General features: G+C 38.3%; 1 protein-coding gene across 3 annotated transcripts in view; it reads right to left on the bottom strand.

Moving 5' to 3' along the window:
- The window catches only part of PTPRO (protein tyrosine phosphatase receptor type O), a 266607-nt gene that overhangs the window by 46955 nt on the left and 206045 nt on the right, over positions 1-13607 (bottom strand). For all 3 annotated transcript variants that reach the window (XM_006052381.4, XM_006052380.4, XM_006052382.4), the window contains exons 13-16: positions 11585-11724; positions 8091-8223; positions 6058-6178; positions 2440-2508 (exon numbers count right to left, since the gene is read on the bottom strand). In XM_006052381.4, coding sequence (XP_006052443.4) covers positions 2440-2508; positions 6058-6178; positions 8091-8223; positions 11585-11724 — 463 coding nt within the window. The remainder of the gene's footprint in view (positions 1-2439; positions 2509-6057; positions 6179-8090; positions 8224-11584; positions 11725-13607) is intronic.

The raw sequence follows: 13607 nt of genomic DNA, 5'->3' as shown, positions 1-13607 counted from the left end.
ACTGACTGGGATCAATTAAAATGACAAGCACCTTAATTACGGTTAAATATTATTCCATTCTCTGAAATTTAAACATGAGGGCTTAAATGCTATAATATTGCCCAAATCAGTTTTATTCACATGTGGCCTTATTGTAATCAGATATATTTCTTTCAACTTGGTTTGTGTCAATTAGCCTGCTATTAGGTGATTACATTTTGCATTCATTTAAATGAGGCTCTGAAATGCCTCATTAGTTACCTCCAGTCTTATTCTTGGATATTACCCTTGCAATGCTTAAGGCTATTTTAAGAAATCTATAACATCATTTGATAGCTAACAGCAGCTTGTGTAAGGAATACAAATGGTTAGTTTGAGTATACTGATCCTGGTAAACAAGCTTTCAGAACACATTCTTATAAAGGTGCACTGCTAGGTATGGCTTTCTATATTATTTAAAATATAAATGATTATAATACACCATTCCTCAAAATAATCCTTAAAACAAGGGCATGGCATGACATCCACATACCATTCATCCAACGTATTACTGACTGCCTAGTTGCTAATCTTACTTATACTCCATGGAGTGGGAGCAAAATTACTTAGCTTCACGTTAATTCTAATGCAGACTGTTGATTTAAAAATGCCTGATTTGAATCAAATTTCAGCGATTTAAAACCTAGTAAAATAAAACATGTATTAATGTAGATCTTAAAATATCCTTTGGTTGTATTTATAGTTATTCTGAGAATTAGGGAAAATGACTGTCAGTTTGTTACTTTAGTTCTTATACATCCTCACTGCGATATGTATTCTCAGTTAGCCAGAAAATGTTGGCGTTGGCAACACTGTCTTTGGCCCAGAGCTGCACAAAAATTTTTCTTAACTTTTATAGGAATGTCCTGAAATGAATTCTCTTTTGTTTCGGTTCTCCCACAACTGATCTCTCATAAAGTTTGTAAATTGTGACCAGTTGTGTAGTTAGTAAATGTATTGATCTGAGTCACAAGCACAATGTTACCAGTTTCTAGATGGGTCCCTCATCACTACTCTGTGAATGGGTCTTTTTTAAGGGTGAGACAGGCAAGCAATGGGATTGCCCAGGTGGTGCTAGTGGTAAAGAATCCACCTACCAACTGGGAGATGCAGGCTCGATCCCTGGGTTGGGGAAATCCCCTGGAGTAGGAAATGGCAACCCACTCCAGTACTCTTGCCTGGAAAATTCCATGGACAGAGAAGCCTGGCAGGCTACAGTTCATGGAGTTGCAAAGAGTCTGACACAAGTGAGTGACTGAGCATAGGCAAGAAATGAATATCAGTGAGTCAGTCTCTTAATCTTGGAGAGAGTGCTAATAATATTTGAACAAATCTAGAAATGTTTTATAACTTTTTACTATCAAGAGTTTATGGGTTACTCTTGACAGTTGGATGAATCGTATATGAATAGCAAAATTCCATTCAGGGTGAAATTTTAAAATAGCACAGCATATGGTCTTATTAAAAATAATCCAATATCACCTAGATGTTCAGCTAAAGTGGTCTCAACTAGTTGCCCATTTAGCATTTACAGTTTAAATAAAGCACCCCCCTCATTAATTCTGAGAGTAAAATTTCTAGTATCACATATCTACTTCTTTCAGATTAAACATTTTTAGGGGGTTAGGAAAATAGAAAAAAAATCACTGAGGATTAACATGAAATGTATATCTTTAAGGGTATTTTGCATGAAGTTGCTTGTGAAAGAAACTAGAACATATAAGCAGTGCTGGCTTCATATTAAATAGTTACTTAATTTGCAATTTTGTTGGGTATTCATTGCTGTGCATAGGATCATTAATTCATATGGATTCCTGCTAGGTATAATGTCAACTGATTTAACTTCATGACAATGCTTTCTTAGTTCTCAGAATACCTCCTTCCTCCAAGTCCTTAATACTCAAGCATATAGAAATAACAAGGCTACCTTTCTCAGGGAATCTTTGGTATTTATCTCCTGGTAAGCATAAGAATTGAGAGCCCCGAACTGTATACTTCTTGATTTTTCAACAGAAGTAGTGGCTCAGGCACTGAAGCCTGAGTTTTAAACAGAGATGCTGTTCTGTCTCTTGTCTACTTCCCTGGACTATCCTCTTCCATCTTCAGCCATACTTCCTCCATGACCCTCCTGCATTAACCCTTCATCAGCCTAGCTGTGGGCAACTCACACAACTGCTTCATTTCATTCCTTTGTGTAATGTATTAGTACAGAGCTGACCACCTCATTTTCTCTCCTTAGTTAAATTAAGCTTATATAAGCTAAATGTACTCTGTGAAGAAGTCATCTTCAAGTTCACCATCACTGAAATTATGAAAGGGTAACCAGGCAAAACCATCTATTTCCAAATACAGCACAATCAAGTTTAGAGCACACACAGCATAGTCAAGCTACCTACAGACTTGTTCCAAAACAGTACTCACCAGTTGTATGGGAGCTTCCCATCCCGCTCCAAGGATGCAAAATTGACGAAAGTTCCTGCTCCACACTCCCTGTTGGAAAAGAACCACAAAATCAAGATCAGCGTTTGACAGAGCACATTTTACTTTGACATAAAAGAGTCTTTATGTCAAGGTAAAAAGTTATCTTAAGGTAAAAAGCCTTGATGTCATCTCAGAGGATGAGATGGCTGGACAGCATCACTGATGCAATAAACATGAAGTTGGGCAAACTCTGGGAGATGATGAGGGACAGGGAAGACTGGTGTGCTAGAGTCCATGGGGGCTCAGAGTGAGACACAGCTGTGTTCCTGAACAACAACAAAAAAGAGTCTTTAATCATCAGAGCATTAACCATTTAAAAAGTCAAAATAAGTTGCTTGCATTCCCCATTTGGATATGATGCAAAGTAGAAAGACAAAATTTTTCATGGGGGTGCACACACCCAAGTCAAGTTATTTGAAGCCGAAAAGATTTGGTTCACAATCCTTACCAAAGTGCACTCATGATCGCAACATTAACTGTTGAACGAACTATAGTAGGTAGAATACTTTCATTATTATTTTTTTTTTTTTTTACAGAACCTTCACTAGTAAGGTATAGAAATGCTCTTAGATAGAGTAAAGGTTTTCCATTTTTAGCAACTATTTCTTGTTTTTATAGCATTTTGATTTCCTCTTTAATAGATGGTGGATCAAACTGAATTGTTTTCTTCCTCCAAAACTTTCCTCTTATGTTGTTATGCCCATGTTATTCATCACTTGAGATAAAAAAGTGATACATACTGAAATAGATTGGCTTATGCAGTCAGTAGAAAATATTGTTAAAGTTTTTTTTTCCCCCCCCCCAGAAGCGGAGGGAAAAGGTAAACCTAATTCTCATGCTTTCTCCGCCTTTTGGTTAACAACATGTGGAAATAACATAGCTCACTGGGGTGGATACATTTCATTTTTTTTCTCTCTATAAAATTGATGGGCTTATTCAGAATTGAGGCAGAGATTCTGACATTATTGGCACCATGTCATTACTTCAGTTATCTGTCTGTCCTCATTAGTGTTCTAAGAATAGCTTTCTTCCTTGAAAAACACACTAACATATTATTTCATGTGGTATATATTATAAATTGGATATCATCAATTAATTTTCCTATATCAATTTCCTGTATATGGGATTTCTTTTACTCTCTAACTCAAGGGTTCTTAATCTAGGGTCCAAGGATAGAATTTATAGCTCTACGAACATATGTGGGAAAAAAACCACATCTTTATTTTCACAACTTATAACTGAAATTTAGTAACTGCTTCAAGTATTAAAGTATACAACAAGCCCCAATGCCACCATCAGCAGTTGTGAGATTTGGTAATAGAAACTGAGGACTTTTTCTACAATAGACCTGCTGCAGTTATTAAAATATTGTTCATCATCATCACTCTGATGAAATTTGAGAGTTCTTAGATTTCCTACTAAATATTGTTATCAACTGTGTTAATAAAGAAGCATACAACTCATTTATTTTCTGAACACTTTGATTACCACATTTTCATATAGTTATTTTCTTTTTTAATCCTGTGTGTCTTATTTTATGCATTTAGTAGGAAAGCACTATTCTTGGAAGAGATCTACAGGCTTCATCAGACTGCCAGAGAGAACCATGTACAAAAAATATTAAGAATCTCTGCTCTGATGACAAGCTGGCTGAAGTAGAATCATTCCTCCTAAATATTTGCCTGTATCCATCACAAAGGACGCTCCTGCAATAATACCCTCATAAATACCCCTATCCCATTTCTACTTCTGTTACCAACCCCCCCTCACTATTACTATTAACAGCTAACATTTGTTGCTTGCTTCCTATGACACTATGCTGTTGCTGCAGTATTGTTCCTAACTAATCTCTAATGCAGGACTGTTATCATCTCTTTTTATTTTATTTTTAAACTTAACATAATTGTATTAGTTTTGCCAAATATCAAAATGAATCTGCCACAGGTATACATGTGTTCCCCATCCTGAACCCTTCTCCCTCCTCCCTCCCCATTCCATCCCTCTGGGTCGTCCCAGTGCATCATCTCTTTTTGATACATGCTCTTTTCCTTGCTTCTAGGCTACCACACTCTCCTAATTTTTTTTCTACTCTACTGGATGCCACTTGTCAGCTTTGTTTTTGCCATTATCTTTCATCTTCTCTCTAAAAATCTTAGATTGTTCTGGTGCTTAATCCAGGGCCCTCTTTTCTAATTTACACTTCATTCCTGGACTACCTCCAGTCTATAGCTTTAATACCATTTATATGCTAAGAACTTCCAAACAGAAAGTACTTGAGGATGCGTTCTGATAAGAAATGCATCCATGGTCAAAGGAATAGGGAATCCACAAAACCGTAAATCAAAAGGCTTTCCTAACAGCAAGAAAAATGAAACTGCCTGCAAATCTGTGTAAAAGGAACAGAACTAACAGGGGGACTCAAAAGGACCTTTTCATAAACTCAACAAATATTTTCTGATAAAACAGCTTCAACAGAACTAACGAGGAAAGGGATTTCTTTTCTTCCTTGTGGTCTCCATATGTATTAACTCCTTTCATTTATCATACTTAGTAGGGATAGATCTTTCTTTAACCCCAAAATATTTTGAAAGTGAAAGTGAAAATGTTATCCTTTAGTTGTGTCCGACCCTTTGTGATTCCATGGACCGTAGCCACCAGGCTCCTCTGTCCATGAAATTCTCCAGGCAAGAATACTGGACTGGGTTGCTGTTTGCTTCTTCAGGGGATCTTCCCCACCCAGAGATGGAATCTGTATCTGTCGCATTCCAGGCAGATTCTTTACCATATGAGCCACCAGGGAAGCCCAAAATATGTTTGGAAGTATCCAAATACAATGAATGGATCCCAATATATGGGCTACTTAAAATGATAAGATTAACAGTAAGAGGTCTGACTTTGTGTAAACAAACCATCCTTTGCTTTACTATTTCAATGGTAATGTTTTCTAAAACAATATTGAAAAGTCTACTTAGAAAACAAAAAATAGAAATAGGCATTAAAAACTAAAAGTAAACTCACCCCTGTACAATTTAGGTGTGAAAATGCCATTGTTGTGTTGTTTATTCACTAAATTGTGTCTGATTCTTTTGTGATCCCATGGATTATAGTCTGCCAGGCTCTACTGTCCATTGGATTTCCCAGGCAATAAAACTGGAGTGGGTTGACATTTCCTTCTCCAGGGGAATCTTCCTGGCCCGGGGATCGAGCCTATGTCTCCTGCATTGGCAAGCATGTTCTTTACCACTGAGCCACCAGGGAAGCCTATATGTAAAAGCTACACGTACATGGTAAATATGCTAATCACTTAATCGTGTCTAACTCTTTGGGACCCCATGAACTATAGCTCATCACGCTCTTCTGTCCATACAATTATCCAGGCAAGAATACTGAAGTAGGTTGCCATTCTCTTCTCCAGAGGATAAGCGCAACCCAGGGATCGAACTCAGGTCTCTTGCATTGCAAGCAGATTCTTCACCTTTGGAGCCACCAGGGAAGCCGACATGATAGATAAAAATATTCTAAAGCTTGTGGGTAAAAGTTGAGCAAAATGCAACTTACCTTGCCATCTGCAGATGCTTTCTCCTAAGAATGATAAGGGTAACAAGCAGCAGTCCAATTAACAGTGTGCTGAGGATGGCCAGCACGGAAATGACCACCACGTTGGGATTCATTTCTGTAACTAAAGATAAAAGCCATACATCTTCACTGGAGCTTCCATGACATGGAAACTAACAGCACCATTCATCATATTTCATCTAATTTAAAGTCTAACACACTTACGACCGTAGCAACAACAGCAACGATGGCATGTCTCCGAGTCAGTGATGGCTCCTTGCTGGTCAACTCTTACGTAGTAGAATAGATTGACAAACAGTGTTTGGGTGGGTGGAAGAACTGAATCTACTTCAAAGGCCTATGTTCAGGACATTCTTATTAAAGGAAACCATGAAATGTATATAATGCCTGTGCCATGATTTAAGGTCATTTGAAAACAAAAATGCTAGAAATCATTATCATGTATCATCACTGTTTAACATTTTCAAAAGCTTAGAGAGAGGCAGGCTCTTATTTTATGCCCATGGCTTTCAAGTCAGAAAGCACAACTGTGTATTCCCCTCACATAATAACGTATATGAAAAAGGCATTAGCACCCTGCCATCTGCCGCAGCACTTAACGCATCGCTAGCAGCAGGCTTTCTGATGATCTGTAACCATATGTTTGGAGGTTTTCTATCTGCATAACTCAAGAGATTAAACTTATTAATACATTTAGGGCCTTTAAGAACAGGGGTTGTATCCCTTTCACACACTAGGTTTCCTATGATCCATCCTTTAGTGCACTTACACATTGCCTAATTTACATACTACCCGGAAGATAAGGATGTTAAAGGTGCGAATACACATCAAAGATTTTTGTAAAGCTCTTAAAAGCGGATCAGAGGAAAAGAGGAGACACCATCCTCGGCACTGATCACAACATCACAGTCCTGGCCAACCCGCACAGTAAGTGGGCCAGCTTGACTCCACTGTACAGACAGAAGTATTAGAACAGAAAGAATGTTAGACTCATAGAAGAGATTGTTCAAGTTCGCTTGACTACTACCTTCCATTTGGGGAAGCTCTGATTATCAGTCTCTCCTGGCCTACTTTTCCTCACTTGCAAATACATTTAATAATATCACCTGTTTCACTGGGTTGCTATACAGATGACAAGGAATCATGAACATTAAAGTATTTTTAGAAAATGGAAAGGGTGTTGAAATGGGAGACCATTAGTATGCTTTTCAGGTCCATTTTTGCTCTTCTGAAAAAGCAGAAACTAAAAACAGGAAAAAAAAAGTTTCTTCTAGTGGTCACTGGATATAGTGGCTAAACATGATTAATGCTTACATACATAAATGAAAGTGAACCCATTAAAAGAGTAATGTGATGGTAAGAGTGGCTTTATTACAGGCAGCTTCAGGGAGGGTCTTAGATGACAGAATTAGACTCAAGCAGAGGAGTAAAACAAATAATATAACTCAGAAAAAGAAATAAGGGAATAGCATTATACCAAACCTTTCGTTAATTTCTAATTTCCCCAATTATGCATTCTACTTGACTGGAAATTTTTTAGTTTTGGTCCAGTCATTTAGGTTCACCATTATTCAATCAGTGAGAGGGCAAGGTCAGGACTACAACAGATGCACCTGAGCTGTTTACAGTACTGTGGGCACCACTGAAGAGGGTGATGGGATCGATGAAGTTGATGATGAAAACAACTAGCATTTAGACAGCATGTACTAGAGCTTTAGGTACTTGATTTCTAAGCCTCAAAACATGTCAACAGGTACATATTATTACTCCAGCTTTACAGATGAAAAAACAAAGCTTCAGAATAGTAATTATCGTTCCCTAAATCACATAACTGGTAAGCACAGTTTGGGGTTGGAATTAAAGTTTTCCTGAACTCAGAGCTTGAAACTTTTCAGTGAAATGTGAGTTTTCTTTTTAAAAAAGATGAATTATTTACATTTAAAAGGAAACTTTAAGGCAAATCAGGAAAGATATAATTTCCAAAGATAGCAGATTCCACTGGTGCCTGTGCTTACCCATTGTCGAGATCGCTATGAATGTCGGGACGCTGGGGCTGTCATGGCTAAAGCTGGTGACGCTACAATTGTAGGCGGTGGCAGGAAGGAGGCTGGAGATGGTCACGACATGAGAGGAAACAGAAATTGGTTCCTGGAGGTGCAGAAAACAAGATAAATGTTATGTTTTTTTCATCTAGTTTGGCTTTTAAATTACTTTTCATAATTGAGTAGGTAACGTGTGGACAGAGTAGAAAAATTGAAAAGACAAAAAGGGAACCAATGAAAAATGTTTCCTTCTTCCTGTACTTCCCATTTACCCAATTACTTTCCAAGGAAGCAGTCACTGTTGTAGTTTTCTTTTTTTCTTTCCATCTGTAATTTATGGATGTATAAACATATAAGAATACAGCGATAACATAGTTTGTGCACCATTCTACTTATTTTTATCTTGGTTATCAGTATACTTTGGCACTCTTTCCATACCAGTACAGATAAAGCTATTTCACTTTAAGGGCTGCACACAAATCCATTGAAAGAACATACTTTATCTAGCCAGTCCTCTACTAATAAATGTTTACGTGATCTCTGATTTTTTGTTGTTATAGACAATTCAACAGTTTCACAATTAATGGGAACATATGCATATGTACACACACTCATTTTATATATGTATGTATGCATATATGTGTATATATACAAGGGCTTCCCTGGTGGCTCAGTGGTAAAGAATCCACCTGCCAAGCATGAGACGTGGGTTAGATCTCTGTGTTTGGAACATCCTCCAGAGAAGGAAATGGCAACCCACTCCAATGGTCTTGCCTGGGAAGTCCCATGGACAGAGGAGTCTGATGGGCTATATAGTCCATGGGGTTGCAAAAGAGTGACTTAGTGACTAAACAACAACAACAATATATACATATATACATTCATATACAAAACCTGTGAATATATTTGTGTGTATGTATGTATATGAATATTCATACATATACAAACACTCATATTCTTAGAAGTTGAACTGCTGGGTCACAAGTTATATCTTTTTAATCTTGAAAGGTATAGACAAATTATCTTCCATAGACATTTTCCAAGGGACCCGCCTATTGTCAGTGCATGACAATACCCATTTCCCTACGTTTGTTTTTACGCAACAAATTGTATACAATTTGCAAACTTTTTGAACTTTTCCCATCTTATTAGTGGAAACTGTCCCTCATGATAGTTTTATTTTGCATTTCTTTCACCGTGAGTGAGCTTGATCATCTTTTTATATGTTTAAGAGCCTTCTATGTTTATTTTCTATGAAATAGTTGCTTTGGGTTGCTGATCTTTATCTTTTTTATTTGTAGTAGATCTTTGAATATTGGGCTTCCCTTGTGGCTCAGCTGGTAAAGAATCTGACTGCAATGCGGGAGACCTGGGTTCGATCCCTGGGTTGGGAAGATCCCCTGGAGAAGGGAAAGCCTACCAACTCCAGTATTCTGGCCTGGAGAATTCCAAGGACTGTATAGTCCCTGGGGAAGAGTTGGACACAACTGAGTGACTTTCACTTTTGTATATTAAGAACACTACCCTTTTTGTCTACATTCTCTGCTTTTAAATAGCATCCACCAAAGGCATAAAGACACTGTGTTCTCCAAAATGTTTAATGTTAACTTATTCTTGAGTAAAAGTTGTTAATTTGGTGGGCCAATGGCCATCCACTGACAAGTAAACTGTACAACATAAACCAGTAAAACATCCTTTTTCAAAACAAGGGTCGGAAACGCCTCTACCTAAAGAGATGAGAGCCATCAGCAAGGAGTTCACACTCTCACTTCTTTCACTATCCTATAAAAGAATGCTTCCGAGAAAAGATTTTTGCTAACAGGCCTCCGTTGTATAAAGTAGCTGCCTGATCATCATTTTCTTAAAGGAAGACATTACTGTAGTTGCAGAGAATTAAATTCACTACTGGCAGAGCAGCTTTTTTCTAAAAGGATTCTTGGGATCCAAAGGATTCAGCTGTTCAGTACAAATCAAAAAGAGATAGTCTGGTTTGTAGACCAGACTATCAAAAGGGGAGAGAAATCAAAGCAAATTATGTTTAACACTCAGTATAAAAAGATTCATACTGCTAGAAATCCTTTTTTCTTTTCAATCTCATGAGCTGCATTATTTAAAAAGCATCAATTATTTATGTTCATAGTATTCATCTTTGCACTGTATTTTGTGACATGCCTCAAAAATTTGTCCTTTTTCTTCCATGTCTGACTATAAAATAGTTTTGTCTTGTGGTTTTGTTACCCCAAGGCTCATCTGTCTCCTTCCATTCAATTTAACCTGGTGGATAACTCAGTATTCATCTTATCTGTTACTTGTGACCCTAAAGCTTTAACACTCACCTATCTCAGCCTTCATTTTTTCCCAAATAAAATTATCCTCCTTACTAATGTCTTTTAAATTCTCTTAGTAATATGGGTCTCACTTCTGGCACTTATACTTCATTTTAATTATTTCTACTCTAGTGTAATATCCACAATTAAATGAAAAAATAATTTAAGGTACTGATTATACCAGGCTTCCTGGGTAGGTCAGCTGGTAAAAAAATTGCCTGCAGTGCAGGAGACCTCGATTCAATTCCTAGGCTTGGAAGTTCCTCTGGAGAAGGAATAGGTTACCCACTCCAGTGTTCTTGGGCTTCCCTGGTGGTCAGATGGTAAAGAATCTGCCTGTAATGCAGAAGACCTGGGTTCAATCCCTGGGTCAGGAAGATTCCCTGGAGGAGGGCATGACAACCCACTCCAGTCTTCTTGCCTGGAGAATCCCCATGGACAGAAGAGCCTGAGGGCTACAGTCCATGAGGTCACAAAGAGTCGGACATGACTGAGCGACTAAGCACAGCAAAGCACCTTGATTATACCAGGGCTTCCCTGGTGGCTCAGTGGTAAAGAACCTGCCTGCCAATGTAGGAGACTCAGATTCTATCCCTGGGTCAGGAAGATCCCCTGGAGAAGGGCTTGGCAACCCACTCCACTATTCTTGCCTGGGGAATCCCATGGACAGAGGAGACCAGTGGGCTACAGTGGGGTCATAAAAGAGTCAGATACAACTTAGTGACTAAACAACAATAGTGATTCTAACATTTGTGTCCCATACAATGTCTGCCACATAAAGGCCAATTAGTTCATATTTGTTAAATTATATTTTATATGGCAGTGTATTTTTATACCTTATCTCAATTTAATGGCCAACAGACAACCACCTCAATTTAATTCTCCAGCATGACCCAGAGTGGATAAAAACTGGAGACAGAAGACTGATACAAAGATGAAAATAAACTTTGTGATTTGGCAAGTTAGTTTTAACATATTTGGGGCCCATTCTAGGAATAATTTTAAATTTCTATCACTGGAACACAAAACCATACATGCAGAGTTTTCCTTTTATATCATTCAAAGAAAGATTTTCACTTTGCTCAGATAATGAGCCTTAATTAAAATTAACTCAGAAAAGGAAAATCCAACATACGGTACCTGGAGTTTTGCTTCCTGACTGGAGCCAACTTGCTGGCAGAAGACTTCGAAGAAATCAGCTACTCCCTCTTCCACCCACAGCAAAGTCACTGAGGTCTGGGTTTTATTCACTGCAAAGAGGGACTTTGGAGGAGCCGGTTCTGAGCAAAGATAAGTTTTAAAACATTAATTTCATCTAACATATCCTTCCTTCATTAATCAGAAGGATAAAATAGGTGAAAAAAAAATCCAAACACAGACAGTTAAAAGCACCCTACAGATTTTCTATTGCTTTGTGAAATATGTCCTTTCAACAAGACTGTCGTCTAACTTGGAAGGCAGAATTTTTTGCCTTTTTATCCTCTTTCATTTTATACTTCTCTTTTTGGGAAACTTCTGTTTTTTACTTCAGCTTTATTATAGGCATAATCTATTAATAGTCTTTGCTGCAACTACAATGGAATTAGCACTGCCCATAGGTACAGAACTTCCTGGGTGAGAATTCGGTACTGAAAAGACAGAAAAATGAAAGTGATGTGCTCCCTTCTCATGGAGAGATCCAGTCTGGTGTCGAGGCCAAAAACCTGCCTTTCTTTCTTGAGAGATTATTTGGAATCATTTACTCAGAGGAATGGCTTCTTGAAAATTTAGACAAAATTAAGAGGCATAAAGCTAAAGCGATAACACAATTTTTTAAAGAAAAAGATTGATGAAAGAGAAGTTGATTATTGATAAACTTTTAGAGGACTGATTTCTTTATCTTATTCTTTTAGGCAATCTTTTTAAAATTTCTTTATTTTTAATTGGAGGATAATTGCTTTACAATGCTGTGTTGGTTTCTGCCAGATATCAACATGAATCAGCCATAGGTATATGTGTGTTCCCTCCCTCTTGAACCTCCTTTCCACCTCCCACCCCATCCCCTCCCTCTGGGTTACCACAGAGCACAGGGTTGAGCACCCTGTATTAAACAGCAACTTCCCATTAGCTATTTATTTTACATATGGTAATATGTATATTTCAGTGCTATTCTCTCAATTTTTCCCTAATAGCTCAGTTGGTAAAGAATTCTCCTGTAATACAGGGACTCGGGTTCGATTCCTGGGTCAGAAAGATCCCCTGGAGAAGGGAAAGGCTACCCAATCCAGTATTCTGGCCTGGAGAATTCCATGGACTATATATATAGTCCAAGAGTAGGACATGACTGAGCGACTTTCACTTCATCACTTCCTGTTCCCCCTGTGTCTGTAAGTCTGTTTTCTATAGACATTTAATCATTTTATAAAAATAATTTCATTTGTTTATTTAGGCTGTGCTGGGTCTTCATTGTGGTGCATGGAGAGTGCTTGGCCTTCACTAGTTTGGTACATGGGCCTAGTTGCCTCATGGCATGTGGGATCCTCCCAGACCAGGGATCGAATCTGTATCCCCTGCACTGGCAGGCAGACTCTCAACCACCGAACCATCATGGAATTCAGTTCAGTTCAGTTCGTCACTCAGTCGTGTACAACTCTTTGTGACCCCATGAACCACAGCACCCCAGGCCTCCCTGTCCATCACCAACTCTCAGAGTCCACCCAAACCCATGTCCATTGAGTCGGTGATGCCATCCATCCATCTCATCCTCTGTCGTTCCCTTCTCCTCCTGCTCTCAATCTTTCCCAACATCAGAGTCTTTTCAAATGACTCAGCTCTTCGAATCAGGTGGCCAAAGTATTGGAGTTTCAGCTTCAACATTAGTCCTTCCAATGAACACCCAGGACTGATCTTCTTTAGGATGGATTGATTGGATCTCCTTGCAGTCCAAGGGACTCTCAAGAGTTTTCTCCAACACCGCAGTTCAAAAGCATCAATTCTTTGGCACTCAGCTTTCTTCATAGTCCAACTCTCACATCCATACACGACCACTGGAAAAACCAGTGGACCTTTGTTGACAAAGTAATGTCTCTGCATTTTAATATGCTGTCTAGGTTGGTCATAACTTTCCTTCCAAGGAGTAAGCATCTTTTAATTTCATGGCTGCAATCACCATCTGCAGTGTTTT

Source organism: Bubalus bubalis, chromosome 4, assembly GCF_019923935.1.
Source record: "Bubalus bubalis isolate 160015118507 breed Murrah chromosome 4, NDDB_SH_1, whole genome shotgun sequence".
Taxonomy (NCBI): domain Eukaryota; kingdom Metazoa; phylum Chordata; class Mammalia; order Artiodactyla; family Bovidae; genus Bubalus; species Bubalus bubalis.
Note: the sequence above shows the minus strand (reverse complement) of the source record. Positions and strands in the feature narration are given on the sequence as shown.